Here is a 17,355-nt window from a genome sequence, read left to right as displayed (position 1 = left end):
TTACATTACATGTATTTGACCCTTTACATGAAAATTTCTAAAATGTAATGAGAAATACTTTTATGTATGAGGGGGTTTTTGGGGGAGGGTGGATTCACATTTGAACATTACATATATCAGGTTTTAAATAAAAGACATCTTTGATATAAGATTCTTTGGAAAAAATTTCGACGACTTTTAGAATTCATGATGATGCAGTTCCTTGCAATCAGTAACTACCAGTACTGTATGTACAGTACCAATCAGACCCAACTTAACACCAGAGTAAACCCCAACTAAACACCGGGTTTACTTTGGGTTTACTTGTTGAAAATTTGGGTCCACTCGGGGTTTACTTTGGGTTTACTCGGGGTTTACTTTAGGTTTACTTTGGGTTTACTCGAGAATTGCTTTTGGACTCAACTATGTGTGAAGCAGACCCATCTTTTACCTTACCATCCTACTGCCTGTAATTCCTGCCTCTTGTATATTCCAAATACACATGTAGCATCTGCTTTCAGGGTATACTTCTGATCAGGGTTTACTCTCTGTGCCCACTCTGGGTTTACTTGGGGTTTACTCTGGGTTCACTCTAGTAAACCCAGAGTGTAAACCCAGGGTTTAGTTGGAGTTTACTTTCTGTTAGGTTGGGTCTGATCGGTACTGTATGAATGGTACTATGTTACTGTATTTATTTTTTGCAGTGTGTTGGAAGAGATTCAGAAGGTGCTAGGCTTTGATTGGCTGCTGCTCTTTATCCAGCCCCATGTCCACCGAAGCACAGTTATTTGTGCCCTGAAAGTACTGCTGACCATCCTACACAACCCAGCCTCCATGCAGAAGTTCAGGGAAGGGGCTCCAGGAGGGGGCTGGCTTAGTAACACTGAACCAGTCCTAAAGCAGCACGTTGGAGTCATGTTAGGTTAGTGGGTACTGTACAGTGGGGCTAAATCCTCTATTACCTGAACAGGGAGTAAATTCAGGCAAAGGTTATGCAGTTCAATAAGTTGCAATGAATGGAGCTTGCATGCATTCACAAATCCGTACATTTTTCATTCAACCAGCATTGACTGGATCGAAGTTTATCTCTGGTTGGCATAATAAGTAAGGATGCTGACATTGCTTAAATTTGAATATCTCCTACATTCAAAAATGCAAAAGAAATTTGTTCTCATTTCGAATCCTAAAATTGCTTACATTACATTCATGTACATATGTACCATTTAAGAGGCAAAAGCATTAAGGAAAATATAATGAGGATTTATACTATTGCGCTTAATAATTGCAGGTTTGAACATCAGCACGAAGAACACTGGTCAGAAGCGAGAGCTGAACCAGGAGGTGTGTAAGGTCCCGGGGTTCACAGAGCTGCAATGGCTGCTGCCTAAGCACAGTAACATCCCAGAGGTCTACTTCCTGATGATGGCCCTGTTACTGGGGCAGCATGTAGACAAACTACCTATTGATGTAGAGGTAAGACAAACTAAGGACCAAAGTACAGATAAATATCGAATTACAATGTAACTTCATTAAGGTACAGAAAGCTGCCTTAATTGACTTAATTGTAATCCATGTCAATATCCATTCTGTCTGTAAATTGATTTCTGAAATTGAATTTTCAATTGTTCTGACTATGTTTAGTCTTAAAATCTGTACATTCTGGAAAAGAAGTGATTCTGTTTAGTCAGGCCTTGTTGCATACATGTATTGTATAATCATCATTAGTGTTTCATATCTCTGATTCTTTTGATTGAACTCCAATTTTATTTTCGATATGTTTCAGTTTTGATGAAGAAATCACTGTTCAAATCTCAGAATTTTTCTCTTTTAAACAAGTCCATTGTTGTTTAAACTTTAGCTAAATCTGGACAAGGTGTGGACTGTGATTTTCGGGGTACCGGCCAGTAAGCCTGTCTCCATTGCGGCTAAAGAGAGGCATGCAGACCTGTGTCCCGAGGCAGCCATGGTCATACTGAGCATGATCAGGAGCATGCTCAATCAGGTCAGTCAGTGCACAGGATCAATCAATGATTCACGCAAATAAGTCAATAGTTGGATCATGTTTATTCAAACCAGCCATGTTCCCTTCAGGTACAATGTACAATCTTATCTACTGATAATTGCTTTGTGCATTTTGTATTCAGGTAGCATATGCTCTTGACCTACAATGATTTTTTTTAGACATGTTCTTTGTGTCTAGCTTTCCGAATATACATTTGTTATGTCATGCCAAGTAGTTCCCAGAGAGCAAAGTTAAGAATTTGATAATGATCATCTAGTCTTATTCTTGTGAAACATTCGATTCAATTATTTCCTGTTCCTTGTCTGGTCTGAACCTGAACTTAATCTGTAAATTTTACCATTCTAATTGGAATTGAACTTTGAAAAGGCATTGCAGAAGAGCAGATGTTAAAGTCTAAAGACTGTCAATTTAACATATGTATATATATTAATTTTCTACGTAACCACTGAGTCACATTGATGACATGTTATAAATCTTGCGCTGACCCGAGTTTACTATATTTACTCAGGACCAGGAGGAGGTGGGTGGGGCCTGGATACAGGAGTACCCGGTCACCCTGATGCAGTTCTTTCTGTTCCTGTACCACAACCAGCCGGACTTTGTCCATCTGTCCTCCACCCCAGAGTTCATCAGCAGTCTGGCCGCCACCCTATTTCCATACAATATTGTGGACCACGATGTCACCACACCAACTGAGGAGTTTAAAGTAAGCAGGTCTTTGAAAACAGTTTATCACATTTAGCCAATTTGGTTTGCTTTTAATCAGTACAAAACACATTTCCGAATATGAGCACATCAAGTTGATACATGTACATGTTCTTGATTTCAAATTTATATTTTGAATTATATGTATTTTGTGTATAGAAATATGCCCATACCCGTATTTCAATAAGTTACAGATCATTGTGTCAATTTCATGAAGAAGACCATCAAGTATTCTGTAGATAAATATATACAGATAATCTAATAGTTTTTATCCCTGGTACATGAACATGTGCTTAAAGCGCATTTACATTGCATATAAGAAAAAGCAGTGCTTTCTGTATTTGGATCTTACTTCATTTTTAATGCAAACTATGAGTTGACTTTTAACATGATTGCTTATTAACTGAACTTTAAATATAGTGTATACAGTGTGTTACATATCAAGCATGATTTTAAACTAAATACATTATATTTGAATCCTATACCCGTGCTTTATTTTGATTCAGCCATTCCCTGAATCAGAGAGCTTTGTCAAAGTTCGCACTCCAGAGAAGGATCTGCCAAGTAAGTCAGTGCTTATGTTGCTTTGATAATACATATGTATACAATGCACTTAATGATTTTAATGTAAGCAACTGCAGTTATTTAGATGCCTTCTCAAATGTAGAAATTTTCCTTGGGGTGTCAGCCCCCAATAAATGTTCTTGTCATTGTGTGTACAGGTAAAAATCATTGTCAATGACATTAAATTTTAGACTTAATGAAAAAATAAACAAATATTGTTAAGAGAAAAACGTTTAATAATTTTTCAATAACATTTAGAATAAGTTCAGACCATAGCTCCACATCTGTGTTGAGTAAAATTAAGATAATACAGGTACATGTACAATGTTTTTTTGATACTTGACGGTTTGATGCTGACTTTTCTGACAGGTCTGCTGACCGGACACCCCGCGCGGAAGTACGTGGTAGACTTTATCCGGACCATCGTGGTGGACAGCTTCTCTCACCACGTCTCCTCCAAATCCTCCATCACATTGGATGTTGTTCTAGATGTAAGCCTCAAAATTTGAAGAATTCATCTTTCCATTATAAAGAGAAAAAACAATGAATATACTCTAAATGTCTATTGAGTAAATAAAGAACTATTTTTTCTTTATAAGTTTGTCCTGTTCATATCGAAGTGATTTCTGATAGATCTCATTTCCTGGTAAATTACTATTACAGTGACTATAGCAAAATGTCAATTAAGTTAACTGAGGTTTGATCAGTCTTAAGAAATATGAAAATTGTGTCATTAAAAAATAATCCAGGGTATCTATTGGCTTTTAAAAATTGTTAAAAATTTAGATTAAAGTTTTAAAGATAATTCCCAGCATCCTTCAAAAATTGTTTTGTGTCCTGATAGGCCTCCCCAGAGACTGCCACGAGGTCACAGAGAAGGGAATACCAGACGGATATTCTGACAGTTATCATGGAGCATCTGCTGGCCGCTGATGTGTTGCTAGGAGACCAGGCAGCCCTGCCAATATCATCGGGCGGAAATTATTCCAACATGGCCAACAATGTTTTCTACTTTGCCAGTCGTCTTGTCGACAAAGTTTGGCAAGGTATGTGTATTTTTTATGACTCGACTTTTTATTTTGTTATTGTTCTTTGAGATTTTGAATCCGAACATGTACATGTTTCCATTTTAGATGGACAATTGAAAGACATTTAACTTGTTTATCAATAAAATGCATTGAATTAGCTTGAAAATCATTATGCATGTACATTTTTTTTTCATTTTTCAAATTGTAGGAGTATATAGTAGAGAAACAAAGGAAGTGTTTGACTTCATCAGTAAACTCATTTCACAGGCCAAGAAAAAATGTAGGTACACAATAAACTTTACCTACCATTGGTTTTATGATGTTTTATAAAAAAAAAAATAATTTCAAAATTTGAATATTCTTTAGCTTCTGTACTTCGTACAAATGCACTGCTATTTTTGATAGCTTCGGGAGTATCCTTGGATTTGATATACAAGTCGTTGAATCGGACCGTGCTTTACCAATTATCACGACCCATCAACACGGTGTCGGGACAGACCATGGTTCTAGAGTCGCTACATAAGCTGACCAGCAACAGGACTCTCATCTTTGGTCCCAAGAACTACGACACAGAGTTCCTTGTCTGTCTGTGCTACTGCTTGCTTCAGCTGACTGAGGAGGATCCAGAGAAAAGGTACATAAATTAAGGCTTTATTGTGGATATATCGAGAACAGGTGTAAAGAAAAAAGTGATTTTTATTTCATTGTTAAAACATGTAATTCCTTTCATAAATGCATGGTATCTGTTCTAAATTCTCACAAGTACAGTGATACAAAAAAAAACCCTGTTTAAATTGACACCTGTCTATTTTGACTGCAACATCAGTTCCAAAAGCAATAATATCTTATACTGTTTAATCAGACCTACAAAATGTTCTGCCCGAAGCAGTACCGGTAATTATAGATAGGTCTTACTGTATGTGAACTTGGAATGACTGTTTAATGCTATAAGGTCCTATTAAACTAGACTATCGTAATAATTGTAAATGTACTCTGAATTTACATAGTTTTCTTCATAAAAACATACCTGATACATGTATTTTTCTACTTGTACTCTACATGTACTGTGTTACTGTGTATTTGATTGACATGTTTTGATTCATTCTGACAGCATGGAGAATCTGCATGGAGGGAAAGCCCTGAGGACCACCTGGCACATGACCTTTCCTGAGGAGGAGAATGGGGACCTCGAGGCCAACTACAGCCATTACCTGAAGGGGTCAGGTGTCAACGAGGGGCATCAGCTGGTTGTGAGGGCTGCCAAGCGAGTGTGGGAAGAACTGTATGCCTGTAAAAAACCTGTAAGAAAAGGAGTTCTTCAAGATCTCCAAGTTTTATTTTAAAAATTTTGCTGAATAGTTATATGCTCTGTGCATTATATATGATTTTATATATACATGTATATTGAAATTTTGATTGTGTTTTTTAACAAATGTATGTTATGCATTATGATGATCGTGTTTCTGAACAGGCATTGGAGGAGGTTTTTAAAACTCAACTGAACAACATTGACAGCAGTTCTACCTCCATATCTTCACCAGATATATTCTCTGTAAGGTAGGTATTACGGCCTATTTTTACCAACATCATGGCAAAAATAATCACCTATGTACCTGTGGTTTGCAGGACACCTTTATTAGTTAGTTATAACTTTTGCTTTTCTGACTGACTTGTGTTGACATTGTCACCATTTTGTGCCTTTTTCAGAGGGTTGATACAAGAGTATGCTTCTAAAGTCTGGGTGGCCTACTTGGACAATGAGAGGAGATGTCAGACGTCTTATGCTGAGAGATTCCCCACACAGATCCAGTCGGTTAGTTGGTTGATTTTAAAATTGGCTTCAGTCTAGACATGTGCATGAATATAATTTTGTCAAAAGAGAGTAAATACATGTACCATATATTGTGTATGTTTTGAAATTTATTTATTTACTGTCATCAAATAAAGACTGTTATCTTGAAGATTGAAAAAAAAAAGATTTTGTGGTTGCAAATTATTCAAAGGAAAGACAATATCATATAATTTCATTCCCCATTGTTGTGCTTTGCAATGTTCTATTCGACATGTGATTCATCCATGATAATAATTACAGACTCTCCAAAAAGTTGGAAGTGGAGTTCTTAGATTGGCCACAAGAAAAGGAAAGAAAGAGCTGCCTCTGAAAGTGTCCCCATGTTCCAATGTTCACATGACAGTGAGTAGGCCTGCTATTCAATTAAAAAGATAATTAACAAATTCCCCAAGAAATCAAATATTGATTTTAAAACAAAAGAATAAGTGTAGAAATAAGATGGACTCATGTTTCATGTGTTTTTTTGTTTTTAATCAAAAGGACTTCATTTCTTGGACTCTCTCCCATATTGCCATTGTAAAAGACCTGGTTGAGTTGCAGCACCAGCAATATCTCAAGGTAAATGGCCTGGTTTTGTGAATTAGAGAAATGAAATGTATGTATGCTTCCACTGTACAACAGAGACTGTCCTGTTTGTCCATCTATCTTGTCTCCATCTGTCATCTTCATCCATCTTTCTATTTTCCAGGCCCAGGAGCATATGGAGCGTTACCTGCTGGAGGAATGGACCCTTAGGGAGACTGACCTACTGAGGGAGAGGGGACTGTGGGGACCTCCCGTGGGGTCCAGGCTCAGGAAGTGGATGCTGGATATGACAGAGGGTACGGAATGTTAGATAATAATTATCAAAAATAAATTTGATATTTTGTAATTTGGTTGATTTTATGAACTTTGCTGTGGGTTTTTATTTATTGAGGAAGAAATTTTGCATGTACATGTACGTATGGTCATTATGTATTGCAGGCCCAAGTCGAATGATGAAAAAGATGATACCAAATGACATGTTCTATGCCCACTATCCATACAGACCGGACATGGAAGACAGTGTAATTTTACAGATACTTCCTGCTTATCTTCAACTTCACTATCAAATACTGATAAACTGTATCTCAGTAACTCCTTTGTGTTAGATTCTTCTTGTTAATCATGCACATTTGGTAAGAGATGAAGCGTCAATCTTTTTATAAACTGTTCTGTTGTATAGCCCTTGAAGTACAAGATCGCCATGAGCTACGACAGTAAGGAGTACTTCGAGAGGTTCCGCTCCCAGACTCTGGTGGAACCGGATGTCCTGCCCATCATGAGGGGGGTGGAGGACACCAGTGATACAGACAGCGTGGAGGAAAAGTTCCCAGATGGTAACTTTCCTTCTCTAAGAACAAAATTTGAAAAACTAATATGTACCTACAAAAAGTGATGACTAAAAAAACAATGCTTGAATGTAGCTATGTAATGAATTGGAATCAAAATTGAATACTAAGCATAGTTGTAACATCAAAAACTGTTGGTAAAACAGGCATTTTTAATGGAAGAGATGACAAAAATTGTTGTACCTTGGTTATAATTTATTACTTTGGAATCATATTTATTAATGGGGGGGGCAATGTTCATGGGTAGCAAAAACTTTTCTGGTTCTTGGATACATAATTTCATTGGTAGCAAGTTTAAGATAATTTAAAGAAATATTAAAAATGCTTGTTGAACATTTATATATGTTTTGTGGGGATTTAAATTTGTGGGCAAGGGCTACCCACAAAAGCCACAAATATTGGTCTCCCATGAACAATGATGGTTCTACAGTACTACATGTATCTGTGATTTATTAGTTTCAGACATCACCAGGATGACCAAGCTGCTGGGGAGACCTTCCAAACAGAGGCAGGTGGATGTGGATGAGGAGTCTGAGGACCAGTCCTATCCAGAGAGTCTGACGGATGTGGAGAAGTCCGAAAACCAGGGCGAGGAGTTACGTGTAGAGGAGGGCAGGGAGGGACAGCCAGAATCCCCAGGGCCCAAAACCGACAATAACCAGACCATACTCAGAATCCTGGGGGAGGGAGAAAAGGTATAATTGTTTAAGTTACATGTACATGTGTATGAAATATTAATGACTCGGTGCATGTGTATGAGTACTACCAATACATGTGATATATAAATTTCTTAAGGGCCGGTTTTCGTGGATTGCCAATTTTTCAAGGATCCATTGTTTTATGGATTAACTTGCTTGATTAAGGAATTAAGATTGTGCTGCATAATTCAATGCAAAGTTAAATTCATGGGTTAGGGTTAGACCCAGGAAATTTAATAAATTGAGCCACTGTGAATTCTGATTATTCCACTGTTACTGTATAGAACAGTTTTGTAAATTTTGAAAATAAGGTACAATGATAATGCCATGGAGAAATTTTGATGGCATTATAAATGAATTAAGTGGAATGATACATGTATGTGCCCATTTCTATGTAGATAACAAACATATTTCGGTGTGCGCGCATACAAGGATTGGATACAGCGGAGGGCCTTCTGTTGTTTGGTAAGGAACACTTCTATGTGATCGACGGATTCACCATGCTGAGGACTCGAGAAATCCGAGACATTGACAGTCTACCTTCTGAGTAAGCTCATTGTTTCTAATGCCCCTGATTTTATTATTCACTGAATTCTGATAAGTTTACACATATTGGTATCTTGATTTTCTCATTTTAACATAACATGAATAAGACTTAATACCTTATGACCCATAATAAATTAAGCTAAAAAATAAATAACATAATGTAAAATTCAAGGTAAATTGTCAAGTTGAAGGTTAAACTCATTATAAGATTTAGATTTGTAGCAAAAAATTTGGTCATACTTAAGAATTAACTACTCTGTTTTACAGAAATATATTGTATCTTTTAGGAGTTGTCAGTATTCTTCGTAATGCTAATTTATACAAGTAATTCTTGATCCTGATTTAAATGCATGTACATGTACATGTATAAAATTATAAATTCCATCTTTACAGTTTGCATGACCCAATCATTCCAAAGGCATCCAAAGGAAGTGGAACTCTAAAACGACTGTATGTACAAAATTCATTAATGTAGTGTAAAATAATTATGGATGAATCCAAATTGATAAAAATCAAAATGCCTCAGCTGAAAGGAAGCATTCTTAATTTTACCAGGTGCAGCAAGTTTATGTATGAGGACATTCGTGAGGTCCACAAGAGGCGGTATCTCCTGCAGCCAATCGCTGTGGAGGTCTTCTCAGCAGACGGCAGAAACTATCTCCTCTCATTCCCCAGGAAGCTCAGAAACAAAGTGTTTGCAAAGTAAGGCTGAAGTTATTCACACAGAGTATCAGATAATAACTTTTCCATTGCTCTTAAGAGTACATGTAAATAAAGCTGATGGGATATTTTTGTTAACTTTTGTTTTTGCTTCAGATTCATGTCTGTTGCCACAGCAATGACAGACAGTGCCCACCAGTCTGTGTCTGGACAAAAACAAGGGGCCAAAATAGAGGCAGGGTGGGTACAGCTGTTTTCTTTTCTGTTTAATAAGAATTTGTCAAAAGGAGTCTTGATTTTTCAAAGTCAGTTTTTGGCAGATAAAGTAAGTTTTAAATTACATGTAAATTGTCAAATATTTTTAATGTGCTCCCACTATATCTCTGTAAGTTAAGATATGTTTCTAGTGAAGAATGTAGTTATAACAGATCATTAAGTTAACCAAAATTCATAGGAAAGATCTATAAGTCATATCATTATCTTATTTGTTTCATTAAATTCTTGTTTTAGGACCGGTATAATCAGTTCACTGATGGGAGAGAAGTCAGTAACACAGAGATGGGAGGTAAGGCGAATGAAAATTTAATTCAGATTAATTAGATGTAATTCAGATATTGTCCTTAAAAAGATGCTGTAGAAAAATGATCGCATTAAAATATGTTTTTAAAAGAGGAGAGATAACTGGTACTGTAATGCAAAAATCGTTTAAAATTTATACACTAAAAAGGGTTTTGACAAAAATTAGAATAACTTAAATTTAAAACTTGTTTTTTAGAGAGGAGAAATTAACAATTTCCAATACCTGATGCATCTGAACACCCTAGCTGGCCGCTCCTACAATGATCTGATGCAGTACCCTGTGTTTCCTTGGATTGTTGCTGATTATGACTCGGAGGAACTAGATCTGTATGATGAAAAGACTTTCAGGGACCTAAGTAAACCCATGGGTGCTCAAACACCTGGGCGACTACAGCAATTCAAGAAACGCTACCAGGATTGGGATGACCCTCAAGGTAAAGTGGTTTATCTGAAGGGGAAATCATGTTCTGCACTGTATTGGAAGATTCAGTGTTTGAGAATAATAATTATTAATTAATTATTGAGACTAGAAATTGAAAAATTATTTTCTGCTGAATTTTGAAAATAAAGAGCAAATTTTGTGAAAGTTTGAAATTACTTTAGTAGTTATTAAATTTTGACTTGATGATGAGGATCAAAATGTCTTTTTTGAGTTGATTCCTCTCCGTGTTTTTTTTGTTTAGGAGAGACACCCCCATATCATTACGGTACTCACTACTCCTCGGCTATGATCGTAGCCTCCTATCTAGTCAGAATGGAACCATTCACACAGCACTTCCTGTCACTCCAGGTGAGTTCAAAGTTCAAACTTAGAGTTATCATTTCAGAGAGGTATTCATGGTTTAGCAGTTTATGTGTGCAAATTTTTTTTAAAATTACCAGGTGATTACTAAAGTTAATGTTTTCTTTTAAAGGGAGGGCATTTTGATCTAGCTGACAGGATGTTTCACAGTGTGAGAGAAAACTGGTACTCTGCAGCCAAAAACAATATGGCCGATGTTAAGGAACTTATTCCTGAGTTCTTCTATCTGCCTGAATTCCTGAAGAATTCCAATAATTTTGATTTAGGTACACCATACTTTACATTAAATGTGCTCAAAAAGTTGTACGTTTAGAAATATATGTTTTTTTTCTAAATTAAAACAATTGTAAAGTACTTGCATTTTCTAGCATTTTTTTGGGTCTTGTTAATAGGTGTTAAGCAGAGTGGGGTTGCTTTGCATGATGTAGTGCTACCTCCGTGGGCCAAGGACGACCCAAGGGAATTTATTCGGGCACACAGAGAGGTAGGTCAGATCTAGTGTCAGGTTGTGTTTATAGTTTACCGGTATTATCACCTTTTTAATAGTTGTATACTATATAGTTACATGTACACACAGTTGTATTGCATGAAGTACTTGACTTAAACTCTTGAATATAAAGTTCCTCTTTACGGGTATTTTTATCGTATGTTCACTCTGTTTGAAACTGTATTTTATTTATCTTACAACAATTGAACTCTATTATAATATCCATTTTCACACAAAGCCTCAGTATGTCAATTATGTCAGTTTGCAATTACTGTAAAAGTTAATATTCATAAATAACTTCTGTGTTTTAGGCTTTGGAGAGTGACTTTGTTAGTGCACACCTGCACGAGTGGATAGATCTGATTTTTGGATACAAACAGCAAGGGCCGGCGGCCGTGGAATCAGTTAATGTGTTCCATCATCTGTTCTACGAGGGAAATGTCGACATCTACAGCATTGACGACCCCCTCAAGAAAAACGCTACCATCGGCTTCATCAATAATTTTGGTCAAATTCCAAAACAGGTTAGTTGTAGAAAAAAACAAAGTAAATGTACTGATTTTCTGCATAAATTTAAGAATTTTTATTGAATGGTAAAAAAAGAGTGTTGAACAGATGCATTTTAATTTGTAATTTGAATTTCATTACTTAGATAAAATATAATTCCCCCCCCCCCCTTTCAAGTTTTCCTGATTTTAAGACATAACCTATAGGTCCAATCTAGGACAGAAAATAGTCACAAGTGTTGTACAGTGTTCAAATGGGAAATGGAAATTATTCTTATCTGCAGCTTTTTAAGAAGCCACATCCCCAGAAGAGGCTGGCCCTGAGACTCAATGAATCGCTACCCATGGGAGTGGTACCTAGTCAAGACAAGCTGTTCTTCCACAATGTGGACAACCTCCGACCAGCTAAACAGGCCATTAAAGGTCTGTTTTATGTGTTCTCTATATTTGTTATGTTTGATGTTAGGGTACACTGATCCCCCTGATAAGTGAGATAACTCTCACAGGGAGATTAATTACTATGATTGATATAAATGTGTCAAAGTTTGTCTCCTGCAAGGTTTGCTGAAATAATTTGTATTTCTTGTATTGTAAACCAACTTTTAATCAAGTGAAAAAAAATGTCACTTGGTTCCCAATAATGGGGTTCGAGCAAATTTTTCTTTCCGCTGACCAAGCTTTCATTATCTGCAAAGAAAGATAAGCAATAGTAAATTGAGAAATAAATTTGTTGCGAATAAAAGATGGTTTACAATATTTTAAAATGAATTTGAATTCATGAAAATGAGAGTACAGAAGGTTGATGAATCTCTAGATCTAGTTACGGTACTATTGTAGTAATTTAAAATATGAAAGTGGATTTTTTCCTCATTCACATTCAAGTATTATTTTCTGCCATGATGATTTAAATTAAAAATTCAGTCTACAAACACTGAACAAACATGTACGTATACTAATCACAGATGATTTTTAATCCCATAGATCATATGCTATACATGAGTAAGATTTTACTTTTATTTGTTTAATGCATGTTTTCAGAACTATTCTTTTTAGCTCACCTGGCTAAAGCCAGAGTTGGCTGTTTGCCAGCACTTGGCATCTGTCATTGGTCTGTCTATTTGGACTTCCATGAGATATGTTCTTTCTAATCTTCTTCTCAGAAACAGTCTAGATTTGTAGTTTCTGTACTTTATTTGGTAGAATATTAAGTGGTGCAGAGGAAGCATTGGAAATTTTGCATTGATCAAATGTTCCCTTAATTGGCTTTATATACAGGGCAGTCTGAAGAATTCCAATATGATCGTCATAGATTATTATTGTCCAAAGAAAAAATCAATAGTCTTGCTTGATTCCTTGCTTTAATATGCAGTTGGTCAGTTAGACTTCGTTATCCTGTAGATATTTAAAGAGTTTGAATATTTACTGCAATACTGTAATTTGCTCTCTTCAATCCTTCTATGAAGTGTGAATGGTTCCAAGTATCCTCGTAAAGTTTGTTTAGGAATTTGACCAATTGTACTCATCTAAACTGCAAGGTTTTGGTATTATTGGTAGATGTTTATTAATCAATTAATCATTGCACAATGTATCTGTAGATTACAATAGAACTTAGGTTGATATAAGCTTCAGGCTTTTTTTTGTGTTAGACAGGTTCTGAATTTATGGGGTTGTTTATATAAAAGATTTTTTTGCCGCCTTTTTTATTTATTTATTTATTTATTTTTTTACATTTTATTCAAAAAATTCATTTTAAAATTTTGTTGTATGAGTTTTAACACTGTAAAGAATCAAATTCACTAAAACTGCACCTTGAAAGAAAATACATTTTTGAGCTTGGTTCTGAAAAACAATAACCAAAGATATGAAGGAAATAAAACATTGGATTCATCTTTAAACCTTACACTTGTGTTTTTGTGGCACTATTTTTGTGAACTAACAAGTCATGTGACATGGAATGAAAATCTTTTCATTAATACAAGTATGATGTGCACATTGTTCATGTAAAAAAAGGTTTTTGATAACAATGAAAATCTGTTAATTAATTAATAAATTTAAGGGTTTCCTGGTGGTAAATTGATGAATTTTCTGTTGCAGAGGTGCGAAGTGCGGTGGGACAGATCATTGCTACTGATCGCATTGTCATGGCAGTTGAACAAAACAAAGTCCTCATTCCAAATACATTCCAGAAATTCTTGTCCTGGGGGTTCTCAGACAGAAGTGTTCGCATTGGGACATATGACTCTGAAAAGGTCACTCACTCTCTCTCTCTCTTGCTCTCTCTCTCTCTTAAGCTTTTGATGTTTGCTTGTTTTTTGAATGAAGATTGATAAGTACCAGTACATGTAAAAACTGAAGTGTGTAATTGTGACTTTTACAGGTATCTCAGGTGTATGAATGCCTGGATAATGGAGAAATTCTGTGTGCTACCTGCCCTGATGCCAAAACCTACATCACTGGAGGAACAAGTTGTGTTAGTTCTTGTATTTTACTTTTCTTGTCTTCTTTTCCATCAAAAAATCCATACATGTGTTAAAAAAAACAATATAAGCTTCTTTAAAAGAAAAGGATGCATTGCACATTAAAAGTTATAAAGCATAAAGACCATATTTGCTATATAGGTTTTCAATGCAAGTTTGCATTTCTAATCATTACTCAGGCATGGAGTCATGTAGTGTAATAAAAATCATTTATCTATTCAACTTGGAAGCCTTTTGGACAGGAAATAAATGATTTTAAACCTTGTTGTTGAAAGATTTCTTGTAGAGTGAGGATACATTCAGATTGTTGAGTACTGATTAATTTTCTCCCCCACAGGTTGTGAATGTTTGGGAGAGTCGACAGAAGCGCCTGACCCTGAAGCAGCCTCTTTATGGACACACGGAGGCCGTGACCTGTCTGGCATCCTGCCAGGGTTATAACATGATCGTCAGTGGCTCCAGGGATAGGACCTGCATCATATGGGACCTCAGTCGCCTCCAGTTTGTCAGACAGTTACGAGGTCACTCGGGACCTGTGGCAGCCGTCTGCATCAATGAACTCACTGTAAGATTCTTTATGCAGATGATTTTAACTCGGTGATACTGTTAGTTTGATAGCTTTAAAGGTTGACATTTGATTTTTTTAGGGAAGATTTATGGTGAATAATTTCTGTTAATTTTAAATACCCAATAATGTTTTGCAAAATGTATGACATATGGTCAGCATATTCATGTTGTCAAAGTATAGTACCAGTTCTTTTGTTTTATGAAATTTTTATTCCTATAATTGTGAACTTTTTGTGCATTATTTATATCTATTCACAATTAAAGCCAAATAAATGAGTTATTGCAAAGTGACATTGCTTTAAAAAGGAAAAACATACTCTAAACAGAGAATATTCCTCCCCATCAAAATATTCACATAAACGTTTTTGGTTTCTTTGTGACAGGGTGACATTGCGTCCTGCTCGGGTACGTACCTGTACCTGTGGTCCATCAATGGGGAGGAGATTGCCTGTGTCAACACCGCGCCCCCACAGAACAACCAGCAGATCCTATGTCTGGCCATGTCACAGGTACACGTAACTACAGGGGGGGCCATCAACACAGAGGACCCTCCCAAAGTTGTAGTCAATATCATTTAATGGTTGTATGGTTGTGGATTTTGTTTATTATGTCTTAATGTTAATTGCTTTTTAACTTCAGATGTATGAGTGGGACAGCAAGAATGTCATTTTAACAGGAAGTAAAGATGGAGTAGTCAGGGTGTGTAGAAATTATTTTACTTCGGATTATTTCAAATTAATTTTTTTTTTAAATATTAGGAACTACATGTACCTACAATTATACCATAAATTAAACATTTGATTTTTTTTCTTTTGTAAATAAGTGTATTAAATGTAACTTTGAATTATTTAGATGTGGTCTGTAGAGTATGTTCAAGTGCCAAAAGAGGAGAAAAGGAATCTCAAAGTGGAGGAAAAGAGCCCATTAGAAAACAAGCAAAAATCAACCAATCAAAATGATGCTTTCAAGGACATCCAGACTGCTGTGGATCGTCTGAAGGCGTTAAAAGATCTGAAAATGGAAAACAAGGAGTTGGAGTTGGGTTCCTCGGTGGATAGTGAGAGTCACATGGGAACACATGCTGCTACCCATGCTGCTATGCTGGAGCATGAGGACAGTGTAGTCAGCAGTGTCAGTAATGTGACTCCTCACAATGAGGATTCTGTCAGTCTAAACAGTGAGGACCGACTGTCAGTCAAGTCCTCGGAACCCTCCATAGATACAGCTATAGAGGCGGATGAGGATCTGGACATGCAGGGGGATTTGATCAAGGGGATCAGTGATCGAAGTCAGAGCCAGCCCGACCTGAAGGACTCGCTGAAAGAGAATGATATCATGGTCAAGTCCATGTCAACAGACTTTGAAGTGATCACGGACTCTGAAGTCCACGGGGCTCCCAAAACAGTGGAGGACCTGCTTAGGAAATACAAGGGAAATCATAGGAATTGCCTGAGAGATGGTATGGTAGTTTTATTTGTATGGAATATGGATGTGTTAAAATTGTATTAAAATCACTAAAAACTTTGGGAAATATTTCTTTTATAACAAGAAAATAAGAACCAAAACTGAGTATGTGTGGTACATTGTTCTTTAGTCATTTATATTAAATTTAGGCATTAGTTATTCCAAAAAATAACCAATTGTCACTGTGTGTAAAATTTCTTATTTTTGGGGATAAAAAAATGCATGATTTTTTTTCTAGGATTTAAGTGGCAAAGACAGCTGCTTTTCAGGAGCAAACTGACCATGCACACTGCATTTGAAAGAGACGATAACAAAGAACCAGCAGCCATCACAGCCATAGCAGTCTCAAAGTAAGGCTTCCAGGAGGCTTGATTTTCACCATGTTTGAAATTCAGTATATATTATCATGCACATGTGCTGGAGGACAAAAATCACTTGATCTTTAACTTTATAATTTTGGAAAGGAATAATAGCGATTTATTTATGAAAAATTATCTATACATGTATTATAAGGTGGATATATATTTTGCACACTTAAATTCTTTACTTTATAAACTCAATATTTTAGATATATATGTAGGATACATATGAATTTTCAAATCACATCTTTATTAATTTACTCACAAATTTCTTATATTATATACATGTACATGTATTGTATATTTATCTTGAATAAAGCAAGACAATTGAGGTTTTCTTCCTTTCATGTGTTCAGGGATCACCGTACAGTGTTTGTTGGCGAGGACAAAGGTCGAGTGTACAACTGGACTGTAACTGATCAACCAGGTCGAGTGGTCGCGGATCACTGGATAAAGGACGATGGTGTAGAGAAGTGCCATTCCTGCGCCATTAGGTTCTCATTCTCCGAACGCAAGCACCACTGCCGAAATTGTGGGAAAGTGTTTTGTTCAAAGTAAGCATAAATACACATATACTGTATTGTTATTGAGTCTCATACTTGATGAGATAAACATATATAGTATGTATTAATATGCTGTATTGAAAATTTCAATTTTTGACATAAATACATGTACATTTTTTGCAACGA

The 17,355-nt window shown here is 36.1% G+C and overlaps 1 protein-coding gene across 2 annotated transcripts in view; it reads left to right on the top strand.

Moving 5' to 3' along the window:
* The window catches only part of LOC128164722 (WD repeat and FYVE domain-containing protein 3-like), a 54,073-nt gene that overhangs the window by 35,091 nt on the left and 1,627 nt on the right, over positions 1-17,355 (top strand). The window contains exons 33-70 of one of the 2 annotated variants that reach the window (XM_052828715.1): positions 684-901; positions 1,268-1,452; positions 1,838-1,981; positions 2,511-2,708; positions 3,214-3,271; positions 3,641-3,762; positions 4,116-4,317; positions 4,508-4,579; positions 4,705-4,933; positions 5,411-5,600; positions 5,771-5,856; positions 6,007-6,112; positions 6,392-6,493; positions 6,632-6,709; positions 6,840-6,972; positions 7,115-7,197; positions 7,356-7,509; positions 7,978-8,216; positions 8,618-8,766; positions 9,159-9,215; positions 9,321-9,467; positions 9,582-9,665; positions 9,936-9,990; positions 10,201-10,438; positions 10,688-10,794; positions 10,919-11,072; positions 11,199-11,290; positions 11,605-11,817; positions 12,084-12,222; positions 12,781-12,798; positions 13,894-14,048; positions 14,177-14,269; positions 14,614-14,841; positions 15,227-15,352; positions 15,483-15,542; positions 15,696-16,302; positions 16,546-16,657; positions 17,023-17,220. In XM_052828715.1, coding sequence (XP_052684675.1) covers positions 684-901; positions 1,268-1,452; positions 1,838-1,981; positions 2,511-2,708; positions 3,214-3,271; positions 3,641-3,762; positions 4,116-4,317; positions 4,508-4,579; positions 4,705-4,933; positions 5,411-5,600; positions 5,771-5,856; positions 6,007-6,112; positions 6,392-6,493; positions 6,632-6,709; positions 6,840-6,972; positions 7,115-7,197; positions 7,356-7,509; positions 7,978-8,216; positions 8,618-8,766; positions 9,159-9,215; positions 9,321-9,467; positions 9,582-9,665; positions 9,936-9,990; positions 10,201-10,438; positions 10,688-10,794; positions 10,919-11,072; positions 11,199-11,290; positions 11,605-11,817; positions 12,084-12,222; positions 12,781-12,798; positions 13,894-14,048; positions 14,177-14,269; positions 14,614-14,841; positions 15,227-15,352; positions 15,483-15,542; positions 15,696-16,302; positions 16,546-16,657; positions 17,023-17,220 — 5,631 coding nt within the window. The remainder of the gene's footprint in view (positions 1-683; positions 902-1,267; positions 1,453-1,837; positions 1,982-2,510; positions 2,709-3,213; positions 3,272-3,640; positions 3,763-4,115; positions 4,318-4,507; positions 4,580-4,704; positions 4,934-5,410; positions 5,601-5,770; positions 5,857-6,006; positions 6,113-6,391; positions 6,494-6,631; positions 6,710-6,839; positions 6,973-7,114; positions 7,198-7,355; positions 7,510-7,977; positions 8,217-8,617; positions 8,767-9,158; positions 9,216-9,320; positions 9,468-9,581; positions 9,666-9,935; positions 9,991-10,200; positions 10,439-10,687; positions 10,795-10,918; positions 11,073-11,198; positions 11,291-11,604; positions 11,818-12,083; positions 12,223-12,780; positions 12,799-13,893; positions 14,049-14,176; positions 14,270-14,613; positions 14,842-15,226; positions 15,353-15,482; positions 15,543-15,695; positions 16,303-16,545; positions 16,658-17,022; positions 17,221-17,355) is intronic. The other variant, XM_052828716.1, reaches the window with a different exon arrangement.

The sequence above is a fragment of the Crassostrea angulata genome, chromosome 10 (genome assembly GCF_025612915.1).
Source record: "Crassostrea angulata isolate pt1a10 chromosome 10, ASM2561291v2, whole genome shotgun sequence".
NCBI lineage: Eukaryota > Metazoa > Mollusca > Bivalvia > Ostreida > Ostreidae > Magallana > Magallana angulata.
The sequence above is the reverse complement of the archived record's forward strand: the minus strand, read 5'-3'. Positions and strand labels throughout refer to the sequence as shown.